This window comes from Muscardinus avellanarius (genome assembly GCF_963383645.1).
Source record: "Muscardinus avellanarius genome assembly, chromosome: 5".
NCBI classification, from domain to species: domain Eukaryota; kingdom Metazoa; phylum Chordata; class Mammalia; order Rodentia; family Gliridae; genus Muscardinus; species Muscardinus avellanarius.
Genome location: NC_137790.1, coordinates 93,267,051 through 93,293,109, shown reverse-complemented (window position 1 = coordinate 93,293,109; position 26,059 = coordinate 93,267,051). Strand labels below are relative to the sequence as shown.

The 26,059-nt window shown below is 38.4% G+C and overlaps 1 protein-coding gene across 1 annotated transcript in view; it reads right to left on the bottom strand.

The window, feature by feature from the left end:
* CCDC39 (coiled-coil domain 39 molecular ruler complex subunit) overlaps positions 1-26,059 on the bottom strand; it is a gene marked incomplete at both ends in the record, with an annotated part of 87,979 nt that overhangs the window by 31,727 nt on the left and 30,193 nt on the right. The window contains 6 exons of the mRNA XM_080696881.1: positions 5,319-5,527; positions 10,281-10,418; positions 13,323-13,487; positions 15,288-15,482; positions 21,679-21,811; positions 22,103-22,206. Of these exons, the coding sequence (XP_080553007.1) occupies positions 5,319-5,527; positions 10,281-10,418; positions 13,323-13,487; positions 15,288-15,482; positions 21,679-21,811; positions 22,103-22,206 (944 nt within the window). The remainder of the gene's footprint in view (positions 1-5,318; positions 5,528-10,280; positions 10,419-13,322; positions 13,488-15,287; positions 15,483-21,678; positions 21,812-22,102; positions 22,207-26,059) is intronic.

Sequence of the window (26,059 nt, the reverse complement as noted above, 5' to 3'; positions counted from 1 at the left end):
GCATTAAAGTATACTACAAAGCCATAGTAATAAAAACAGCATGATACTGGCACAAAGACAGATACATAGAACAGAATAGAAGACTCAACAAATCTGCACACTTACAGCCAAATATTTTGGACAAAGGGGCCAAAAACATACATTTAAAAAAAGCCTCTTCAACAAATGGTATAACTGGCTAACTATATGCAGAAAAATAAAAATTAAACCCACTTTTTCACCCTGTACTAGAGTCAATTCAAGATGGATCAAAGACTTGAAAATTAAACCTTACGGCTTCTTGAAGAGGGCATAGGTCATACCCTGAAACACATAGACACAGGTAAAACTTTCTCAACAAGACCCCCAAAATACAAGAAACTAAAAGGTGGATCCGTATGTGGGATTAGACTAAAATAATGAGCTTCTGTAAAGCAAAGGAAATTATCAAGAACCTCAACAGAGAGCCAACAGAATGAGAGAAATTTTTTGCCAATTATTCCTCCCATAGAGGACTGATATCTAGAATATACAGAGAACTCAAGAAACTCAGCACTAAGAAAACAATAACCCAATTAAAAAAATGGGCAAGGGAACTAAATACACTTCACAAAAGAAAAAATTCAAATGGCCAATAAATGCATGAAAAAATATTCAACATCACTAGCAGAGGTATGCAAATCAAAACTACCCTGAGATTTCACCTAACTCCAACTAGAATGGTAATCATTCAAAACATAAACAACAACAAATGTTGGCAAGGATGTGAAGAAGTGGGAACTCTAATACATTGTTGGTGAGATTTCAAATTAGTGCAACCACATTGGAAAACAGTTTGGAGGATCCTCAGAAGAATGGAAACAAACCTACCATATGATACAGCAATACCACTTCTGAATATCTACCCAAAGAATGGAAACCAAACTACCAAACTAATGCATGTGTATCTATGTTCATAGCTGCACAATTCACCACTGCTAAACTATGGAACCAGCCAATATGTCCATCAACAGATGAATGGATTACAAAGCTATGGAAAATTTACACAGTAGAATTTTACTCAGCCATAAAGAAAAGCACAATTACATCATTTACAGGGAAATTGAAGGAACTTGAGACCATTATGCTAAGTGAGATTAGTCAGTCACAAAAAATAAGAAATCAGATGCTTTCCCCAACATGCAAAAGCTAGGAAGAAAGTGGGACAAAAGAGGAACTCTAGACAAAGAAGGAGAAACTAAAAATGAGCAAATAAGGCAACCTAACTAGGGGGATCGGGAGGGGTGAAAATGGAAATCCTCTAATTAGATGATGTAAATTCACAAACATATCAAAGTCAATCACTAAGCCAAACATGAGAAGGAAGGAGAAGGGAAGGGATGGGTGGGAACTGGGTATGGGCTAAATAAGTGATGTGTGCATGAATGCTTCTACCATCTTGTACTCCATTAAGATGTATGACTACATGCACTAATAAAAAAAACCATTTTGAAGTAAAAAAAGAAAATGAAAAAATAATTTTTGTTTTGAACTTAAAAATACCACAAAACAATTAAAACCAAAGTGTATATTTTAGAACTAAGGTAAAATAAAATTTCATAAACTAATGAAAGGCAGGGAGGACAAAAGTATGAGCACATGTCAATTTTTTAATATTTCTTGAAGAGTTCAATATATACCTATCATACGGTCCATCAATTCCTGTCCTAGATACTTATCCAGGAAAAAAAGAAAATATATGTTCATGCCAACAACACATATATTCACAACAGCTTTGTTTATAATAGCTTAAAACTGGAAACAAGTTGAATGCCCATTTTTAGCAGATATATATATATATATATATATATATATATATATATTAGTATAACTATAGTAAATATAAACAGTAAACAGCAAATGCAGCAATGACAAGCCAGAGTTAGCAAAACATTTTAGCCACCACCCATTTTTGCATAGCCCATAGCAAAGAATAGCTTTTACATTTTTAAATAATTATAAAAAGTTATTTCACCAAGAATAAAAATAAAATGTCAGTGCTCATAAAGTTTTATTTGGACACAGCTATGCTCGTTTATTTACTTATTTCTGTGGCTACTTTCACTCCACAATAGCAGAGTTGAGTTATTGAAAACAAGACCATATGGCCTGCAAAGTACTATAATCTTTACTATCTAATGATTACATTAGATAGTAAAATGTGCCAGCCTCTGATTAAAAGGAATTGTATTATTTATTTACATAACATCAGTGAGTCTCAAAATAAATATGCTGAATAAAAATAAAATTCATTACATTTTTAATTCTGACATGGAATTAATGGATTCCATTCATATAAAATTCTAAAAATGTAATTTAAAATATGGATAAAAACAAATTAATAGTTTTCTGTGAGCCAGACGTGGTGGCGCATGCTTGTAATCACAGCATTTGGGAGGCTGAGACCTGGAGGATCGTGGTTTGCAGACAGCCTCAGCTACTAAGTGAGGCCCTCTGCAACTCAATGAGACCCGGTTTCAAAAAATAAAGAATAAAAAATAGGGCAGGGACTGTACCTCAGAGGTCAAATGCCCCTGGGTTCCGAACATCCCCAGACCTGCAAAAATAAATAAATAAATAAATTAATTAATTAATTAAATTGAAAAAAAACATAGTTTTCTGTAGAGGATGGAGGAAGGGCCTGGAGAGGAAATTTGTGAGGGTCATGATGTGTTAACTAGAATGTGGTGATGATTACTCAGCTATATATTGAAACTGTACACTTTATTATTTATTTATTTATTTATACATGTTTTGGTGGTACTGGGGGTGGAACCCAGAGGCTTTCTACCTCCGGGCTATACTCCCAGAACTATTTTATATTTTATTTGGAAACAGGGTCTCGCTAAGTTGCTGAGAGCCTCATTAAGTAGCTGAGGCTGGCTTCGAACCTGCGCGATCTTCCTGTCTCAGCCTCCCAAGCGCGGGGATTACAAGCGTGCGCCACCACGCCCAGCGAAACTGTACACTTTAAATACATAGTACTTACTATAGCTCAATTTTACCTCAAAAAATTGTTTCTTTAAAATTAAAATTCAGCCGGGCGTGGTGGCGCACGCTTGTAATCCCCACGCTTGGGAGGCAGAGACAGGAGGATCATGCAGGTTCGAAGCCAGCCAGTCGTGCTGGCTTAGGAGACCCTGTTTCCAAATAAAAACGTATAAAATAGGTCTGGGAGTGTAACCCAGAAGTAGAAGGGTTTCCAGGAATCCCAGTACCACCAAAAAAATAAATAAAATAAAAATTAAATTAAATTAAATTAAAATTGAATAAAGACAACAAGAGGCAGGAAAGGCAAAAAATAAAAAGGAACATATGGCAACATCAAATATGGGGGGACTTCAGCTAAACGAGTACTTAAAAATTGTATCCATTAAAGCAGAAAATTAATAAACTACATATCTTGAGAAGTTAAAAAATGCACATTAAAACCGACAAAAGAAGAGAAATTAGTAAAGATGAACTCAGTAGTTAATTAAAGCCGGGCGTGGTGGCGCGTGCTTGTAATCCCTGCACTTGAGACAGGAGGATCGCGCAGGTTGGAAGCCACCCACGCTGGCTTAAGAGACCCTGTTTCCAAAAATAAAATAGGTCTGGGAAGGTAGCCCGGAGGTAGAAGGGCTTCCAGGAACCCCAGTACCACCAAAAAAAAAAAAAAAAAAAAAAAAAGAACTTAAGAACTTAATACACAATAGAAAATATCAAGAAGAGTTGATTCTTTTAAAATACTGACAAAACCAATCAATTTCTAATAAGACTTATCCCACCCAAAAGAAACAAGACACAAATAAAAAATATCAAGACTGAAAAAGGACCGTCTCCATAAATACAACTATTGAATGATAAATATTATAACTTTATTGCAATAATTTAAAATTTTGAAGGAAATGAATAAAATTTCCCAGGAAAAAAATATAATTTTCTAAAATTGAATTAAATAGGACTACAAAATCTGCATTGTTCTATAGCCAATAAATAAATGGCCCCAATGATTGAAAACCTTCTCCCATAGATAACTCCAGGCTTCTAATGGCTTTACCAATCAGGTCTTTGAAAATTCAACATATCTGTAATCCTACTCTTTTAAAAACTTACCCAGAATACTGAAAAATGAGAAACACATAAATCACTTTACAAAGATAGACATAACCATAACAACTTGATAACCTAAAAAATAGCTGTAGAGCAAGAGGAATTGCTGGCATGAGCATACATGTAAAACCTGCATTTTATCAAAGAAAATCCAGGTTTACACAAAAGACAATATGTGGCAGAAAAAGTTGTATTTATTCCAGGAATATAAGGTTGTTATAACATTGAAAAAAATTGATCAATGCTGGGCATGATGGCCTATTATCCCAGTACTTAGGATCAAAGGTTTGAAACCAGCCTCAGCAATTTAGCAAGATGCTCAGTAACTTAGCAAGACCATGTTTCCAAATAAAAACTAAAATAGGAGCCAGGCAAGGTGGTGCACACTTGTAATCCCAGTACTTGGGAGGTTGAGACAGGAAGATCATAGGTTTATGGCCAGCCTCAGCTACTTAGTGAGAGCCTCCGCTACTCTGTGAGACCATGTTTCAAAATAAAGAAGAAAATAGGGCTGGGGTATATAGCTCAAAGATACAATGCCCCTGGGTTCAATCCCCAATACCTCAAAAATTAAAAATTAAAAATTAAATAAAAGGGGCTGGGACTGTAGCTTGGAGGTAGAATGGCCCTGGGTTCAGGCCTCACACACACACACACACACACACACACACACACACACACACACACAGATGAATAAAATACCTAGAAATTTAGACTCTACAGATGTATTGTTAGTATTAATTAGAGTTTTAGTAAGATTGTTGAATATTTATTATATAGAAATTAACTGTTGCTACATACCAACAGCAAACAAAAAATGACGAGAAAATAACATTGATAATAACATAATAAAACACATGGCCAGGAATAATCATTTCAAAGATACACAAAACTTCTACAGAAAAATTTCTTCAATTAATGCAGCTATACAAGGAAAAACTCTTTATTAGACTCTTACCATATATTATACACAAAACCTATTCCAAGAGGATTGATGACATTAATGTAAAAGAGAGAATCTAATGAAGATCAACCAAAGGAAAGAACCCTAGACTTATGGTTATAATATGCCCTATATCTTATATTAAAAGCCTTTTCAAATAAATAAGAAAAAATAGCATGCAGCATGGAGGGCGCAGGCAGCTCTCTGACATAACCCCTGCAACTCTTTTCAAGATTCTTCAGCAGTATTTTAAAACTCTAATTACCTTACATTTTGTCGTTCCTGGTCAACATATCTTATTTGTGACATAAGCATTGCTTTGTGAACATTAATTTCTTCAGTTCGCTCTTCCATAGCTGTACATAACTGCTGTTTCCTTTTCTCCAGGGAAAGAACTTCTTCTGCCTTACTGTGAAGCATTTCTCGAGTCCGTTTAACTTCAAGTTTTAAGAGATTGTCCTCTATCATCAAATCCTATCAACACAGCAAAATGTTAAAATATTGAAGTAATTATTTTTATATCAAAACAAAACTGTTTCCCGTTTTATTGCTATAAAAGTCAAATTTAGGGTCGGGTGTGATGGTGCACACTTGTAGTCTCAGCATTCAGGAAGAGAAAACCAGAGGATGGCGGTTTGCAGACAACCTCAGAGACTTAGTGAGACCCTGTTTCAACAGAGGTAGAATGCCCCTGGGTTTCGTCCTCAATACTGAAAAAAAAAAAAAAAAAAAAAAAAAAAAAAAGTCAAACCAAAGAATATGTCTTTTTTTGCGGGGCGTATTGGCGCACATTTGTAATCCCAGTGCTTGGGAGGCTGAGACAGGAGGATCACACAGGTTTGATGCCAGCCTCAGCTACTTAGTGAGGCTCTCAGCAACTTAAGAGACCCTGTTTCCAAATAAAATATAAAATAGTTCTGGGAGTATAACCCGGAGGTAGAAAGCCTCTGGGTTCCACCCCTAGTACCACCAAAAAAAAGTGCCTTTTTGTAATGACCATTGACTAAAGCATTAACTGGGGTTAAATCTGATATATATATATAATATAATAGATTTATATATATTATATATTATATATGTTTATATATTATATATAATAGATTTAACCAGATTTATTTATTTATTAATAGATTTAATCAAAGTCATGATTCTACTTTTTCTTTTTTAAAAGAGTTTACAAAGAAGAAGATCCTCTATAGGAGCAAATAAGGTGACCTAACTGAGGGGATGGGAAGGGGGAGGAGGGAAACTCTCTAAACCACATGATGTACTTAAACAAACATATCAAACTCAATCACTAAGCCAACATGAAAAGGAGGGATGAGGAGGGAATGGGATGGGGATCGGGTACGGGCTAACTGGATGATATGTGTCTCCACAAGTCTTTTATCCCATTAAAATATATGACTACAATGCACCAATAAAAATTTTAAAAAGAGTTTATATCTCTTACAAATTGTACTTTATAATTCAATTTTATGTCCAAGCTTTACAAAAAAAAAGACATTATTCCTAAAATCAAAACAAAAATATCCAGAAAACTTATAAAAATCCCATGGACAAAAATTTTTAGACTCTCTCACAATATAATGTGGAAACACATTTTTATTTTGAAATGATTCAGTCATACTTAATGACATATGAGTAAAAAATTAATGAACTTTCAGAAATAAAGCATAGAAAAAAGCACTCCAGAATATAAGAATCTACCATTTCATAAACATAGCGCTTCATTAGAGAAAGACCAAGTCCCTAACATGTACAAAAATATATTCCAGATGAATAAAAAAACCTAATATAAAAATTAATTTAAAAATCACAATATTTTCTTAGTGTAAAAAATAAGCTTCTAGGTATAAAAATTAAATAGAAAAAATCCTAAGTTTAATGCATAAGAAAAGGTTTTATGTAAAAAGCACAATAAAAATTTATGGGCAAATGGTGAAAATATTGACAATGTTTATGAGACAATATTTTTACATATGAAAACATTTTACAAAACAATTAAAAATATGAACCTTCCTCCAGACATGGTGGCACACACCTGTTATCCCAGCATTTGGGAGGCTGAGACAGGAGGACTGCAGGACTGAAGGTGCAACTCAGTAGTAGAATACATGCTGAGCATGGTGGCACATGCCTGTATTCCCAGTACGAGAGAGGCCAAGACAGGAGGATCACAGATTTGAAATCAGCTTCAGCAACTTCACAAAACTCAGCAACTCAGTAAGACCCTGTTTTCAAATAAAAACAAAGGAATGGAGATGTAGCTTGGGAGTAGAATATCCCTGGGTTCAATCCCAGTACCAAAAGAAAAAAAGCTAAAACACACCTGGGTTCAATCGCCATTAATTTATATATTATATGAGGAAATTATGCTATTATGGTGTACACACAATGAAATTTTATTCAATCATAAAAGAACACAATCATATAATCTGCAGAAAAATGGACAGAACTAAAAAATGTTATGCTAAGTGAAATTAGCCAGTCACAGAAAGTGAAGGATGTGTATGTGGCACTAGGGATTAACCTATGAGCATTTCACCTCTGAGCAATACTCCCAGCCCTATTTTATTTTTTTGTCTTGAAATAAGATCTCACTAAGTTGCTGAGAATCTAAGTTGCTGAGGCTGGCCTCAAACCTGTGAACCTCCTGTCTCAGCCTCCCAACCTGGGATTTGGGGCATGCAATACCACTTCTAGTTTAAAAAAATATTCTTTTTTTGAACCATAATAATACAGCTAGAAATCTATCCCAAGGAATTAACTGACCTACCATATAATGACATCTGTGCACTGTACATGTCAGTACTATGTACAAGAACCAAATATTGAAAATAAACACATACCAAAAAAATAGAAGATGCTTAAATAAAGTACAATAATGGCATTCAATGTATTGGTTGGAAGTCTTTGATAATTATTGTTAAAAAGTAGTTAATGTTGCTGGGAGTAGTAGTGATCCCCAAGCTTGGGAGGCAGAGACAGAAGGACCACGAAGGTTCAAAGCCAGCCTCGCTGGTTTAAGAAACCTTGTTTCCAAATAAAATAGAAAATAGGTCTGGGAGTTTAGCCTGGAGGTAGAAGAGTTCCATCCCCCCTGTACCACCAAAAAAAAAAAAAAAAAGTAGTTATGTATTAGGAAATGTACAATAGATTTAAGGATTTAGACCCCGGGAGGGTGAGCAGGCATGGGTGGGGCTCCCTTAGGCGATAACCCCCCACCCCCGACCCCAGGAGGGTGGGTGGGAGTGAGCGGGCACCCTTAGGAGACCCCCCCACCCGGAAGGCCCTGACCCCGGGCGGGTGGGCAGGCACAGGCAGGGCACCCTTGGGTGACCCCCCTTCCACCCAGGAAGAAAAAAATTTTTTTCACTGCTACTGAGTGCCTGATCCCACATCCTCCCCAAACCACACATACTCTCTTCTCTTATTTAAAAAAAAAGGGGGGGGACAAAAAAAGAAAAATATTCGAGAGGGGTTAAGACAGCCCCCGGCAGCAGCTAGAATATTGGAGATGCAGACAAAACATATCTATCTGAACTGGAACTTTTGGAAAAATTCCCCGCGAAGGAGGACTGCTGCTTCTCTACATCATTAAGAATCCTGGACACCACCTGTAAGGAGAGAGTCTAGCGGAGACATAGGAGGAAGGCGGTGGTGGCAACAGTGGCCGAGATGGCGGTGGAGACTTGTCTTTGGGAAAGGCAGACATCTGATTCAACCCACCCTGATCCTCTGAAGAAATTACCCCAAAGGTCAAATGCTACTGTTGCGCATGCTTAGGAACACTGGACATTATGTGGTATGGGAAAAGAGCTTGAGAAAGATTTGAAACGGTGGAGGCAGTTGCATTGGCAGCAGCAAGTACTCAGGGGAGGCAGAGATCTGACGTAATACACCTGGAACTTTTGAAGAAATTACCTCAGAGGCAGAATACTACCACCACGCACCCTTGGGAACATGGGACAACCTGCTGGGTGAAGAGGGTGCTCAGATCAGAGCCTGCCAAGGGGTGAGTCCGGTGCTGGGGCCAACAAGGCTGGGAACAGAGCCTGCTGTGAGGCAAGACCGCTACTCAGGCCTCCGAGGCTGGGAACGGAGTCTGCAGAGGGGTTAGGCCAGTCCTGGGATCAGCGAGGCCAGGATCAGAGCCTGCTGTGAAGCAAGGCCAGTGCTGGGGCCTCCGAGGCTGAGATCAGAGCCTGCCAAGGGGTTAGGCCAGTACCGGGGCCATCAAGTCTGGGATTGGAGCCTGCTGTGAGGCAAGGCCCGTGCTGGGGCCTCCGAGGCCAGGATCAGACTCTGCCGAGAGGTAAGGCCAGTGCCGGGGCCAGTGAAGCCAGGATTGGAAACTGCTGTGAGGCAAGGACGGAGCTGGGACTTGCAAGACCAGGATAGGAGCCTGCTGAGGGATTAGGCTGGTGCCAGGGTCAGTGAGGCCGGGATCAGAGCCTGTCATGAGGCTAGGCCAGTGCTGGGGCCTCTGAGGCCGGGAGAGGAGCCAGCCGAGGGGTTAGTTCGGTGCGGGGGCCAGCAAGGCCAGAATCAGGGCCTCCCATGAGGCAATGCCAGTGCTGGAGCCAGCAAGGTTGGGATCAGAGTCCTCCAGGTGACCAGGCCACTACTGGGGCCGTCAAGAGTGGGATTGGAACTTGCAACGTGGCATGCACAGAGAAATAGCACAGAAAATAAAATCTAGATGCTTCCCCTAATTAGCAAGAATTAGGAGGAAAGGGGTTGAGTAGTAGGAAGGGCCCTATTGAGAAGCAATTAAGGTGACCAATCAGAGGGGAGGGGATGGGGGAGGATGGACTCTCTTTAAAACTCATGAGGTGCGTAAACAATTATATCAAAGATAATCACCAGTTAAGTGTGGGATCGAGGGAGGGGGAGGGAATGGTATGGCAATTGGATGAGGGCTTATCAGATGATATGTGCTTGTATATCCTCTCAAGTCTTGTGTTCCAAAGTGATGTATGATTACAAAAAATAATAATAAATGCCACCAAAAAATAAAAAAATTAAAATTAAAATTAAAAAAAGATTTAAGGATTTAAAAGACAATATAAAAACCAATTTTCTTTAAAAAACTGGAAGAAAATAATAGTTTTAACACATTATCATCGTGGATACAGTGACCATAATGATTTATTCTTCACTATATTCTACAACTAACATAAAAACAAATTTTAAAGCTACATTTGCATGCAATTTTTCGCACCTGTTTTAAAGCTTTGGCTTTACTAAGTTCTTTCTCTGAGCTGTCAATGAAAAGGCTTAATTCATTTACTTTAGTCATGAGGGACTCTTTTTCATCACAGTTTTTACTGTTTGACTTCTTGATGAAGTAAAGATCATTCTGTAAAAAAGGGAAAAAGATATATAAAAATCTTTATAGTAATAAGATAGTTTAATCTTTCTCATGCCATGTTTCATATAATATATGTTGACATTCACATAAGAACATTTTCATTTTTATTGTCCATTTATGTTTTGGGTTTAGTCTGAGTTCAATAGTTCTATGAGTTCAATAGTTCTAGGAAATACTAGACATGGTTTCAGTTAAACCAGTCATGCAGAGCTCACCATTCATTAGAAGGGAGTATACATTTAGTTCTTTACAGGGATCACCACTCCCATTCTGGAATTTATTGTTTGATTCTATGCAAGTTCAAGATGCTAGTCTTGAACTTGCTTTCTCAGACTAGCAATGTTCAAACACTGCTAGTCTGAGAAAACAGAGGTCCTAAGTATAACCTCTGGAATTGGATGGCCTTACTTACATATTCGCCATGTGATACTGGTAAGCAACCCACTCCTCTGTTTTTTCATTTCTAAAACAGATATAAGAACAATCCCTACATCCCTCAGTTGTTGAGAAGGTTAAAGAAGTTCTTGTCAAAGAGTGTGTCCAATAGTGCTTGAAATGTCAATTGCTGTTACTAATACAAATATAATTACATGTTTCTAGAGAGAAAAATAGTTGATAAGATCTAATTCCATCACATGCATAAGTAGGTGATACATATCCAGAGGCCAATTTTCTGGTTTAATACCAGTTTGTTTCCTTCTTCCTACTCAAAACCCAGAAGAAGACCTCTCTCTCTTTCTTTCTCTCTCTCTCTCTCTCTCTCTCTCTCTCTCTCTCTCTCTCTCTCTCTCTCTCTTTGTCATTGCCTTATTTTTTTAAATATCAGGTCCTAAGATCACAGCAAGATATTGAGATAACTTTTTGGCATAATATGTGATTTAATAAAATTAAATGTGGAACAAAAATATCAAAATTTAACATGATTTTTAAATCTGAAAAATTACTTTCTATTTTGTAAAATAAATGCAGTGACATGGGAAAGGGTATATAGACCAACTTTACAATATGATATTAATATTGAGAAAAGAAAACCTTCATTAAGTTAACTAGCTTTTTTTATTTGCACTTCTATCAATTCATCTCTCTATTATAACCAAATTTGGGATCAGTATAAGTACTTGCCAATAGTATAAGAAAAGGAGCAATCAGAGTAGTTAAAAGGAAAGAACTAGAAGCCTCCCCATCTAGCGAAACAGACACTATCCTGGCCAGGGTCAAGAACTATGTTCAGGTACACAAATCATTACCTCTTGTTCTATAGCATGAATATTCTCATATTCTAAATAATCAAACAACACCCTTTATTCAGTATCTACTAAAATCAGTATGCTAATATATACACTGCTTCTAGTTCTTCTAAAAATTCCCTAAAATAATGTTAAATATTTTCCCTTCCATTTAATAGACGAGTAAGCTAAGGCTTAAGAAAAGTTAAAGTAGTTGTAGTGGTATAGCACTGACACGAAAAACCAGTTTTATTTTATATAAAACTATGTGTTCTTTTCCAGTGAGCCAAAGTAATGGGTTTCAGAAATATTTATTCATCTACAAATGACTCCAACCAATATTTTGTCATTAAAGAAGAACTTAAGTGGCATCTCATCTTTTGCTGCCTTTGAAGAACTCAGGGCAATCCCACATATAACCACTAGAGGACACTCGTCACTAGTAATCCAGATGCAACATTTAAACCCTGCCAGGCCCTCACCAGGGTCAGGTCCACACTTCCACTCTCTCACTCTTACACTCTAGTTAAATTTTAGCATGCGTTTGATATATAAATATAATAAAATTCCTAACTATGAAGAATGCTCTCACAATACTAGCTGAGTGGAGTCATTTGAAATAGTGCAACTAAGCAATCAGTGGAATAACAATGGATGATTCACAAAGGCTACTTCTTTTAGATGGCTTTTCAGAAATAAAGAGCAATCAAGTTATTATAGAAGAAAACTAGAGTTTACCAAGTGATAAGTAGTGTTCTCTTTAAGTATATTTTAAAGTCAAATAGACCAAGAATCAAATCCCAATTCTCTCTGTATTTGCTGTGTAACCTTGAACAAGTTACTTAATTTGTGAAAGAAAGAGAAAGAAAGAAAGAAAGAAAGAAAGAAAGAAAAAGAAAGAAAGAAAGAAAGAAAGAAAGAAAGAAAGAAAGAAAGAGAAAGAGAGAGAGAAAGAAAGGAGCCAGGCGTGGTGGTGCACCCTTGTAATCCCAGCATTTGGGAGGCTGAGACCAGAGGAGCGGACAGCCTCAGCTACTTAGTGAGGCCCTCTGCAACTTAGTGAGACCCTCCCTGTTTCAAAATAAAGAATAAAAAATAGGGCAAGGGGTGTAGCTTGGAGGTCAAATGCCTCTGAGTTCCATCCCCAGACCTGCAAAAGAAAAGGAAAGAAAGAAAGAAATAGTATCTCCCTTACAAGATATAAGGATTAAACGAAATACTAGAGGTATGTAACACAATATTTAGTGCACAGTACATGTTTACTTAATCAATGGAAACATTACGTTCGATAGTATAGAAATGTGAACCTTTGTTTAAATATTTGTTATGGCTGGGTGTGGTAGCACACACTTGTAATTCCAGCATTCGGGAGGCTGAGACGGGAGGATCGCAGTTTGCGGACAGCCTTGGCTACTTAGTGAGGCCCTCTGCAACTCAGTGAGACCCTGTTTCAAAAAAAAAAAAAGAATAAAAAATAGGGAACGGGGTGTAGCTCGGAGGTCGAATGCCCCTGGGTTCCATCCCCAGACCCGCAAAATAAATAAATATATATTTGTTATATATACCCTGGTAATCACCCTACCACAGTAGTACTGGGAGCCTGCTGACTTAAAACAAAATGACAACTAGGAAACTGGAAACATAACAAGTCTTTTGGCTAAATTACATGAAGCTTCTTGATCTGTGTCTCCAAGAGGTTAAATGTAGACTTTTTCTCTTCCACTGACTTCTTAAGTTCAATAATTTTTGCTTCAAGGGCTTGTTTTTCTTCTGAATTAATCTCTCCCTTTAACCGTGACATTCTTCGCTCCACTTGTTGAATATAAAAATCCTGTTATGGTAAAGAGAAACAAACAGTTAAGCATCTCTGCAAATATAAAAATACAGTGAATAATTTCTTATGAATCGGTCCTGAGCAACATCATTTAATAAAGTCACTTTGGTCCTTTGGTAATTCATAATAAAATCTTTAAGGGAAAATAGAACAAACTATTCTTCAACAATTAGAGTGCATGTCAGTGACACAGAAGACATCTGAAAATATAACAACATATATCATCATATTTTCCTAGCCTTTGTAAATCCACTGGATTTACATGGACATGAATTTTCTCAAGAATCAAAAGAAAAATTCACAAAGAGATATGAATGATTCAAAATGATAAACTTCTAGCTGGGTGTGGTGGCGCACACTTGTAATCCCCGCGCTTGGGAGGCAGAGACAGGAGGATCGCACTGGTTTGAAGCCAGCCACGCTGGCGTAAGAGACCCTGTTTCCAAATAAAAATATAAAATAGAGCCAGGCGTGGTGGCGCACGCTTGTAATCCCCGCGCTTGGGAGGCGGAGACAGGAGGATCGCGCAGGTTCGAAGCCAGCCACGCTGGCGTAAGAGACTCTGTTTCAAAAATATAAAATAGGTCTGGGAGTGTAGCCAAGAGGAAGAAGGGTTTCCAGGAACCCCAGTATCACCAAATAAATAAATAAATAAATAAATAAATAAATAAATGTCTAATTAAGTATTTTAAATACTATAACTAAACATAGGTAATTTTGAGAAACTAAGAATATATATTACATGAGGAAATTAAGATGTAGAGAAGATGTTATAAAATTTACATGAATATCATGATTATGCATAATTATAATACACCAATAAAGTTTTTTAATCTAGCTAGGTATGGTAGCACACACCCATAATCCCAGTATTTGGGAGGCTGAGACAGCAGGATCACAAATTTAAGGCCAGCCTCATCTCCAGTACCCAAAAGAGAAAATCATTATATACCAAATTATACTGACAATCAGTGCTGTGGTATGCAGGTGGGAAAGGGTAATTCAGCTTGCTGGTCAGCGGGTCACTTTTAAAGATTTCAGACTAAACAAGCCATATAATCTCAAAACATCTTCAATTACATGGGCCTGTTGGTTCCTAACTGTAATCCAGGTACTTGGGAGAGTGAGACAGGAGGGTTGCAGGTTTGAGGCCAGCCTCAGCAATTTAGCAAGGTTCTCAGTAAATTAGCAAGACCCTGTTTCAAAATTAAAATTAAAATAGGGTTGGGGCTCTAGCTCAGAGGTAGAATATCCCTGGGGTTCAATCCCCAGTACCCCCAAAAGAACTATTTAATCTAAAAACAAGTAAATAAAAATAAGTTAACATGAATATATATATATATATATATATATATATATTTTTTTTTTTTTTTTTTTTTTTTTTAACTAGAGAAAAACTGAAAAATAATTTTCACTCAATTGGCCTGGGGTGGGTAGGAATATGTCTGTTTGCAAAGAAGAATCAATAAAATTCTTCTGTTTTTCTGAATCAGTTTTTCTGGGTTGGGGTATCTCATGACTTTTGTTTTACTCTGGGTCAAGTTGCTACAAGTCCTTTCTAAACATGGTTTTCCCTCACTAGAGTTTGCCTCTCATCTCGCCTGTTCATTCCAGAGAAAAAATATAGCTGTTAAGACTCCACTGTCCTGCTACTGACTTAGCAGGCTCTCCCCCCCGGGCCATCTTTCCATCCTTCCAAAGGAGCACTTAGAAAGGTCTGGTCTCGCAGATACTGGGCATCTCAACGTCACAACTATAACAAGCCGACAAGGAAACATTCCCAAGAGAAACACCTGCCTGACTGTACATAATCTCTTGCTGCTTCAGGGTTTCAAAGTCCAGCTTTTGTAGCTGGTGGTTGAGGTGCTTCAGCGAGGAGCGCGTGCCTTCGATCTCTGACACGATGGCTTTTTCCCTCATGGTCTCGCTCTGCAGCTCTTGAACTTTCTTAAACAGCACGTCTTTCACTATGTTCAGCTGAATCTGCACTTCCTGGTAATCAGAGAGACAGTGAGTTAATAAGACCAATATCTCAGAACACTGTGTAAACATAGTGGTTAGATACAGAGTGAAGACCACGTGTGTTAATGTTTAGAGTTGATGGGAATAACTCCCGAAGGTTGTAATCTCATCAGTGGATGAAACCATTGTGATTGGTTTTTTGGGTGGTCACCTAGGCACGCAAGTGTGTCTGGAGCAAGTGGGTCTCAGCAGGTGTGGCCTTAGGGACTGTGCTTTTGTCTTTGAATTCCCTTGCTAGCTGGCTTTCTTGGTTCCAGCCTCTAGTGTGTAAGGGAGAGCCCTTGCTCTATCCCTCTTTATGCTCCCTGCTACCATGTCCTGAAATCCACAAACCCAGCCTCACATGAACTGAACCCTGAATCACCAAAATCTGTGAGAAAATAAATCTTCCTCCAAGTTGTGTGGTAAGATTTTTTTTTGGATTATAGCAGTGAGAATGTTGACCCAGACAATAAACATTATAATTTAGGCGTTCCTAGATATACTTGAAACCCTACTGACAGCCCCTGAGAATATAAAGCTCCAGCCACAGTTTCAACAAATTCTAAACATTTATTATGGTCTAGTCTAGTAGACTAGATTCATAGTTTTCTATTCCTGTTTCATGTACCTCATTCTATCATCTTAATTCTATTCCACACTGCTCTAGCCTCAGAACTAGGCCACTTAACTAGTTTCCTCAGAAAATAACATCCACTGGAGATGTGAAGTCTGGAGTCTTGAGGATGTAAGAGGGAAAAAAAATTCATCACCCAATCTTTTGGGGGGCATCATCAAGTGGTGAACAGGTAAATGTTTAATCATGAGTTTCCAGTGAATGGGGAGTTAGGGAAAGACTAACTCCCAATCTTGGCCAATTTTAAGCTACTAAAATGATTCTACTAAATGCAATGGAAAGAGATACACAGAAGAAGATCATTATGTAGTATTTCCAGCATACAAATATAAAAGGTGTGATTTTAACCTTAAGAACACACATAATAGTAAATTATAGTAAAAATAATCTGGAAGTGATGAATGCTACTATTTATAATATAACTTGTTTAATTATAAGTCTATATAATTTGATTTTTAATCATAGCTGTGTTTGACAGCCAACATTTAAAAAATCCTGAGGATTTAACTAATGGCTTTTGATGGCTGGCAGTGGCTCACCTCAACACAGTATTGGCATACCCCTCACTCATAGTTTGCATCTAGGTAGCCTTTCATATGCATTCCTCTAGGAGATAGAAACATGTCTTCCATTTCTATTGCTCCTCTCAGAGGCAAACTTAACACTGAAATTTTTTCACCATGTACTCTAGGATTCAGGTTGATCTATCAGGCCAAGATAAATTGGATTTCATCTTTTCTTTTTTGCAGGGCATTCTACCTCGGAGCCACACCCCAGCCCTATTTTTTTATTCTTTATTTTAAAACAGGGTCTCATTGAGTTGCAAAAAGCCTCATTAAGTTGTAGCTGAGGTTGTCCTCGAACCATAATCCTCCTGTCTCAGCTTCTCAAATGCTAGGATTACAATCATGCACCACCTTCCCAGCTGGAATTAATCATTTTAAATACTAAAATAATTTACCTTTGCATTCTTATACCCAGGAAAGCATATTTTATTTTGGAAACCAATGAATCTCAAGATGAAACAAAAGAAGCCTATGATTGGCACATTTAAATCTTCACAGAGTAAGACAGAGCTGATAATCAATGCATTCTTTATCATATGATAGAATATTTCAGTGCCAGGCATGGTGGTGTATGCCTGTAATCCCAGCACTTGGGAGGTTGAGACAGGAGGATCACACAGGTTCATAGCCAGCCTCAGCTACTTAGTGAGGCTCTCAGCACCTTAGTGAGACCCTGTTTCTGAATAAATTATAAAATAGGGCTGAGGTATAGGCCAGAGGTAGAAAGCCCCTGGGTTCCACCCCCCAGTACCACAAAAAAAAAAAAAAAAAAAAAGAATATTTCATTTGGGTATAAGACCTTCTCAAAGGTTGCCTGGCAGGGTTTTAAAGTAATTCTTTTGTAGTAAATAACACAGTGTATCTCAAAAAAAATGTAGTGTTAAGCTTTTTCTAATAAAATAAAAGCTAAATGCAATGAAAACCAACATAATGAACACAGTTTTACTAGAACACCATAAGTACATCTGCTGCTGACCCTTTTACTTTCTAATTCAACTAATTTCTCCAAAAATGTCATCTTTTTTATTCTCTATGATCAGAAGGGTTATTTCATATGAATTTCCTTATCCTTACAAATTTCTAGTAGGTTCTAATTTTGTGTCATCTCATGTAGGCATGAAAAAATTAAGGGGAAAAAAAAACGAGCATTTGGTTTGAGGGTGTTTGCTTGCTTGCTTGCTTTTGTTTCTATTTTGGTTTTTGATACTAGGGATTGACCCCAGAGGCATTCTAGCTCTAGATATACTACCAGCCCTTATTTTTATTTTTGTTTTTGAAACAGGGTTTCACTAAGTTGATGAGAATCTGCATAAGTTGCTGAAGCTGTTCTCAAACCTGTGATCCTTCTGTCTCAGCCTCCCAAGTACTGGGATTATAGGTTTGTACCATCACACCCAGCAGAAGTTTTCTGTTGTTGTTGTTGTAGTAGTTGTTGTTGCTGTTGTTGTTTTTAATAATGTTGTATTATTTGAACTCAAATACTACTCATGTGAAGATTGCTGCATGACTACATACTCATAAGTTTTGTAGCACACTGAGGAAGCTGGATTCCATCCAAATGTAAGTAAAGACATATTTTATATAAGCCTCACAAAATGTTCAGTAATTTTGCCTTCATCTTCAGCTGTCCCTACTTTACTCCACTCTCTACCTTCTCTGACCCTTCAAAAAAAAAAAAAAGTAAAAGCAAAATGTAATTCCTACAGTGTCATACTTTGAAATTCTTAAAGAGAAAATGTTGAAACAGTCTTTTCCAGTTTCTCAAAAATTGATTTTACTGTTACGAACACACCAGATATTGGGGTAGAAAAAGATGCCAATAAAGTGATACATTTCCGAGTCCACTTGCCCCCAAAATGGTAACAGATTGTGAAGAATTAGAGGTAGTAGATGAGAATCAAATAAAAATAATGAATGTAAAGGTCATCAGAGGAATCTGATTACAAACAAAATAAAATCATAATCAGGTAGAAATCAGCTATAAAGCAGGGACATTTTTCAAGAAATGTAGATGATGGTAGAAACACACACAGTAGGTACTGGGAGGGAACAGAATCCAGGGCACAGGATAAGGGATACCTCTAAAAGCATCAAAGAGACTTCCGGGAAGATGGCGACCTAGAAAAGCAGGGGGTAAGAGCCCCGGTAACAACCAATCTCCATTACCACAAAATCAGCGCCTTTCATAGCCAGAAAACACCATCACCAGAGAAACAAAAAAATCACCAGGCTCCAGATAGAAAGCAGACTGAGAACAGAGCTCAGAGCCACAGAGGAGATATACCTGCCTCACGCCCGAGGATGCGGCAGCAGCGCCATACAGCCGGCGGTAGTGGCAAATTCACCGGACGGCTACAGCAAGCCGAGGTGAGCCGCTGCAGAACAGCCAGGCAGGAACTTTCGGCGCAGGGAGCATCTAAAGCTCCCAGTGGCTGAGCTCAGCACACGCTGCAGGGACTCAGAGTGGAACCCAAAACCAGAAAAGAAAAAATACGCCAGCCTCACGGCCGAGGGCATAACAGCGGCACCATATTGCCACCGGTGGCAGCAGCAGTGAATTCACCGAGTCCAGTACAGCTACATCTGCGTACTCAAGAACAGTGAGTCAAATTGCGGGCCACAGAGGAGAAATCCCAGTACTGTACTCCCTGGGACTTGACCCAGTGGGGGAGTGGTGGTAGCAGAGATATCACACCATAGGAGAACGTGCAATCTGGCACCCCCCATAGTCTAAAGCAGCCTCTATCGACTCCCTGGGTCGGAGACTCTGTGATACAACCCAGTAAAGGAGTAGTGGGGTCAGAGATACTACAGACTCGCGATCCAGAGCAACTTAAGTGAAGTCATAGTGACCCAAGGGAAGAACACAGAGAAGGCACAAACTTCCGAAATCATGGGAAAGAGGAATAACACTGGAGCAATGAATGCTCAAAACCCCACAACATGAGAACCTGATAAAACAGAAAATCAGAGATTTCTAGAAGATCAAATCAGGAAAATAACTGTAGAAATAATAGAGGTGCTTCAAAAAGAATTCAGAGAGAGCCAAAAAGAGATAAAGGATGCAATTAATGAAGTAAAGGCCTCAATTCAAAGCATGAACAACCAATTAGACCACATGGAGAACAGAATCTCGCTCTTAGAAGATGATCATTCCAAAAATGAACGCATAGTTTCTAATCTAGAAAAAAATATCCAACAGCAGGAATCTGACATTGAAGAAATATGGGCCCATTTCAAGAGAGCTAACCTAAGAATAATTGGAATAGAGGAGGGAAAAGAAAGTGAAAACAAAGGGATCAACAATCTCTTCAAGGAAGTAATAGCAGAAAATTTTCCAAACATAGAGCAAGAGGTTGATACACAGGTCCAGGAAACTTATAGAACTCCCTTTAGACAGGATCAGAGAAGAGGATCCCCATGCCACATAATTGTCAAAATGACTAATGTGGAAGTCAAGCAGAGAATCTTAAAGGCAACAAAAACAAAGGGCCAAGTGACATTCAGAGGCAAACCAATTAGAATCACTCCAGACTTCCCAAACCAAGTCATGAGAGCCAGAAGGGCTTGGAGTAACATATTCCAAACTCTGAAAGAAAACAACTTCCAGCCAAAAATTTCCTACCCAGCAAAACTTTCTATCAAATTAGATGTAAAAATAAGAAGCTTCCATGACAAACAGAAACTGAAGGAATTTATGTCTTCAAAACCAGCGCTAGAGAAAATACTCAAGGAAGAAATAGGTAACACACACCAGAACCAGAGAAACAAGATTTTCCATCCAACAGACAACTAAGATTGGTTATCTGTGGAGATTCATTATTTATGTTAGTCCTTTACCTATCTCTAAATTGTATTGTTCGCCTTTATTGTTGTTAATTTTTAGGATGTCTAGTTGGAATATTAATATACCTTCAGATATAGCATTTGGAAATATTTTATCCCATTCTATTAGTAACTTTTAACTCTGTTTACATTGTCTTTGGATATACAATTTTTTTTTATTTTTTAGGGAGTTTGTATACCCTTCTGTTGCCTGTGCCATTGAAATCATACCCAAGAAATCACTGCCAATTTCAATGTTGTGAGGTTTTATGATCCAGATTTTCTTCTAAAAGTTTATAGTCTTAAGATTTATATTTAGGTCTTTTATCTCTTTTTAGTTAATATTTGTATATGTGTTAGGTAAGGGTCCAATTTTATTCTTTTCCATGTAAGTATTATTTTTCAACAATATTTAGTTAAAATATTATTATTTCTACCACCAAATGTTCGTGGAAACCTTGTCAAAAATAACTTGACAATATAGGGAAGAATTTAGTTGTAGGCTTGTAATTAAATCCAATGGTTCATATATCTGCCTTTAGAACAGTACTACACTGTTTCAATTATTGTAGCTTTATATGGTTTGAAATAAAAAATATATATCTTCTAGCTTTGTTCTTTTTCAAGATCGTTTTGGGTATCTAGAGTCCATGTTCCATATTAGGATAGATTTTTTTCTGAAAAATAAATATATAAATATATGATAGTTTCACCTAAAAAAATAGAAAAAAATGTTCTCTGATAAGAAAGAAAGCAAAAAGAAATACTGAAATTTTATCTTTAAGTTATCAAAGCTTGGTATCAGACAAATGAAACTGTTATTAAAATTATCATTTTTAATTTTTGATAAATTGCTATAATACTAGATGTCAACCACTAAGCCAAGCATGGGAAGGAGGGATGGGAGAGAATGGGGTGGGGATCGGGTGGGGGCTGACTGGGCGATGTGTGCATGTATGTCTACAAAAGTTTGTATCCGACTAAGATGTATGAATATAGTGCACCAATAAAAAAATTAAAAATTAAAAAATAAAAGCATCTAAGATAAATGCTGAAGTGGTGTGAGGCCTCCTACCAGACTTCCCAGTCCTCCTATTCCAAGAGTCTAGTTAAGTCACTTGTGCAAAGTTTGCTATGATTTTTTAAAAGTAAACTTTACCTTTACACCTTTTTCTTCCTCCTTTAGCATGTCTTCCAGATTAGTAGCTCTTTCTTCTACAGACATGGTTTTCTCAGTTATCAGGCATAATTTCTTTTTTACAGCCTGATTATGATTTTTAATTTTTTGTAACCTAAACAGGGTTATTGAAGAAAAAGAAAGAAAACAGGCCCAAAAGTATTTAATACAAAGAACAGTTTACCCTAAAATTTCATTATATAATTTGAAGACTTCTTTTCCTACAAGCCTTTTTCTTATTACTATATATCTAATATACTATAAAACATTGCTTTGTAATGAAAAAGCCAGTAATGTAGTAGTAATTACTCTTCAATTATTTACCAAAATTAATCTTGAGCATTTCATACTTTCCTAGAGTTAGCAAAAAAAACCCATAAATATATGCAAATAGCTTTTTTCTTACCTTGCTGTTTCATTGCGAATGTCTTCCTTTATTTTTGAAATATCCTTCCTCAAAGCTTCTAAATCACTGGAAGTTCTATTCACAGTGGCTTTTAAAGAATCCAGCTATTTATCAGTTAACAGACAAAAATTATTTCTTTATTGCTTATAAATTTATTTCATTTCTGAGAAGTTCTACTCTGCACTTTAAGTTCTAACCTATATTATAGCCATAAAAACAGTAACTTTTTACTAAGAACAGGATCAGAGGGAGGGAAGACAGAGGAGAATAAGAAAATACTGGGAAAGGAAATTGATCAAATTATGTTATATACATGTACAAGTATCACAATGAATCCTGCTATTATATATAATTATAATATCTCAATAAAACCATAAAACACCTAATTTATTTATTTTACTGATTCTATCAAGTTTTAAATGGGAGAACTTCTGGGAAGATGGCGACGGAGGAAAGCGGCACTTACAAGTCCCGCTAACAATCCAATTCTACTAGCACAAAAGCAGCGGCTTTCAGAGCCAGAAAACACCACCAGCAAAGAAATAAAAACGGTAAATACAAGGGACAGAGAAAAAGGGCTGGAAAAACAAGACACCAGAAAAAAACCAGCCCGAAGTGCCGCACCTGCGCAGCGCGGAGCGGCCAGAGCCGCAGCGCGGAACGGCCAGAGCGGCCGGAGTGGCCGGAGTGGCCGGAGTGGCCAGACCTGCGGTGCAGAGCAGCCGGAGCCGCGGTTCAGAGCAGGTGAGCGGAGCAGCCAGAACAGCCGGAGCAGCCAGAGCTGCAGCGCGGATTGGCTGGAGCAGCGGCGCGGAGTGGCCGGAGCCGCGGAGCGAAGAAGCTGGAGCAGCCAGAGCGGAGCAGCCAGAACAGCTGAGTGGAGTGGCCAGAGCAGCCGAGCAAAGCGGCCAGAGCAGCCGGAGCAGCCAGAGCCACGTCGCGGAACGGCCGAAGCAGCCGGAGTGGCCAGACCCGCGGTGCAGAGCAGCCAAAGACGCGGTGCAGAGCAGCCGGAGCAGCCGGAGTGGCCAGAGCTGTGGTATGGAGCAGCCAGAGCCATGGCGCAGAGCGGGCGGAGCGGCGTGGCCTACATCTCCCCTAGCAGCACCAGGCTCCAGAGAGGAGGGAGACTCAAAAGAGAGCTCAAATCCAGAGAGGAAGTACTCTGGCCTCATGGCCTAGGATGCAGAAGCAGCGTCTTACTGCTGGCGGCAGCGGCGAGTTCACCGGACGGCCCTAGACCAACCCACTCAACCAGCCACCAGGCGCCTGAGAGGAGGGGTGGACAGCGAGCCGAGGTGAGCAGGTGCTGAACAGCTGGGCGGCAGTCAGCAGTTTTGTTGGTGCAGGGAACATGTAAAGCTCCCAAGGGCCGGGCACAGCACAACTGGCAAGGACTCAGAGTGGAGTTCAAAACCAGAGAAGAATACGCCGCATCACGGCCGAGGGCGTGGCAGTGGTGCCATATTGCCAGTGGCGGCAGCAGCAAATCCAGCGAGTTCACTACAGCTCCATCAGCGCACTCAACAACCGTGAGTCAAAATGCGGCCCCTAGGGGAGAAATCCCAGTACTGCACTCCCAGGGACTTGCGCAGATAGTCTCCCTGGGTTGGAGATTTTAGAAGTGCAGCTCAGTGGGGGAGTGGCAGTGGCAGAGATATCATACCATAGTCACAACTCCCCACTGGAGATCTCCCAACTTGGCACCCCCCACGGTCTAAGCAGCCTTGATTGACTCCCTGGGTCTGAGACTTTGTGATACAACCCAGTAAAGGAGTAGTGGTGACTGAGATACCACAGACTCAAGATCCAGAGCATCTTAAGTGAACTCGTAGTGACTCAGGGAAGAACCCAGAGAAGGCACAAACTTCCAAAATCATGGGAAAGAGAAATAACAATGGAGCAGTGAATGCCAACAACCCCACAACATCAGAATCTGATAACACAGAAATCCAAAGATCTCTAGAAGATCAAATTAGGAAAATAACTTTAGAAATAATAGAGGACTTTCAAAAAGAATTTAGAGAGAGTCAAAAAGAGATAAAGGATGCAATTAATGAAGTAAAGGCCTCAATTCAAAGCATAAACAACAGATTAGACCACATGGAGAATAGAATCTCGCTTCTTGAAGATGATCATTCTAAATATGAATGCATAGTTTCTAATTTAGAAAAAAACCCGACAGCAGGAATCTGACATTGAAGAAATATGGGCCCATTTCAAGAGAGCTAACCTAAGAATAATTGGAATAGAGGAGGGAAAAGAAGGTGAAACCAAAGGGATCAACAATCTCTTCAAGGAAGTAATAGCAGAAAATTTTCCAAACATAGAGCAAGAGGTCGATACACAGGTCCAGGAAACTTATAGAACTCCCTTTAGACAGGATCAGAGAAGAGGATCCCCACACCACATAATTGTCAAAATGACTAATGTGGAAACCAAGCAGAGAATCTTAAAGGCAACAAAAACAAAAGGCCACGTGACATACAGAGGCAAACCAATTAGAATCACTCCAGACTTCCCAAACCAAGTTATGAAAGCCAGAAGGGCTTGGAGTACATATTCCAAACTCTGAAAGAAAACAACTTCCAGCCAAAAATTTCCTACCCAGCAAAACTATCCATCAAATCAGATGGGGAAATAAGAAGCTTCCATGACAAACAGCAACTGAAGGAATTTATGTCTTCAAAACCAGCGCTAGAGAAAATACTCAAGGAGATTAACTGCAAAGAGGAAATGGGTAATACACGCCAGAACCAAAGCAACAAGAATTCCCATCCAGCAGACAACTAAGCAAAGAAGAATAAACAGTATCTCAAACAGAAATAAGATCTTAACATGTTGGGAATTAAAAATTATCTCTCTATAATCACACTGAATGTAAACTGCCTCAACTCCCCAATAAAAAGACATAAAGTGGCAAAATGGATTAAAAGCCAGAATCCATCCATCTGCTGCTTACAAGAAACACACCTTACAAGTAAAGATAGGAACAAACTCAAGGTAAAGGGTTGGAGCAAGGTAATCCATGCTAATGGTACTCGAAGACAAGCAGCAGTAGCAACCATGATATCAGACAAGTTAGACTTCAAACCCAAACTTATTAGAAGAGACAAAGAAGGTCACATTTTACTGGTAAAAAGGAATAGTCCAGCAAGAGGAAATAACAATAATCAACATCTATGCCCCAAACATAGGGGCAGCTACTTTCATAAATCAAACTCTTTGTGACATGAAGTCACACATAAATCCCAACACAATAATACTGGGAGACTTCAACACACCTCTAACAATACTAGACGGATCTTCCAGACAAAGGGTCAGTAAAGATGTCTCAGAACTAAAGAACACCATTAACCAAATGGACCTGTTGGACACATATAGAATATTTCACCCAACTACAGCAGAGTTTACATTTTTCTCAGCTGCTCATGGAACCTTCTCCAAAATAGATCACATCCTGGGACACAAAATGAGCACTAGCAAATTTAAAAAATGTTACATACTTCCCTGTGTCATTTCAGACCATAATGGAATGAAACTAGAAATCAACTATAAGAAGACCCAGAGAAACAACATAAACATGTGGAGACTGAACACCACACTTCTGAATGAAGAATGGGTCATAGAAGATGTAAGAGGTGAAATCAAGAAATTTCTAGAAACAAATGAAAATAAAGAAACAACATATCAAAACCTCTGGGACACTTTGAAGGCAGTATTGAGGAAAATTTATAGCACTGAGTGCTCACATAAGAAAAACAGAAAATCTTCAAATAAATAGCCTTATGACACACCTCAAAGCCCTTGAAAATCAGGAACAATTGAACCCCAAAGCCAGCAGAAGACGGGAAATTATTAAAATTAGAGCAGAAATTAATGAAATCGAGAATTAAAAAACAATACAGAAAATCAACAAAACCAAAAGCTGGTTTCTTGAAAAAATTAACAAGATTG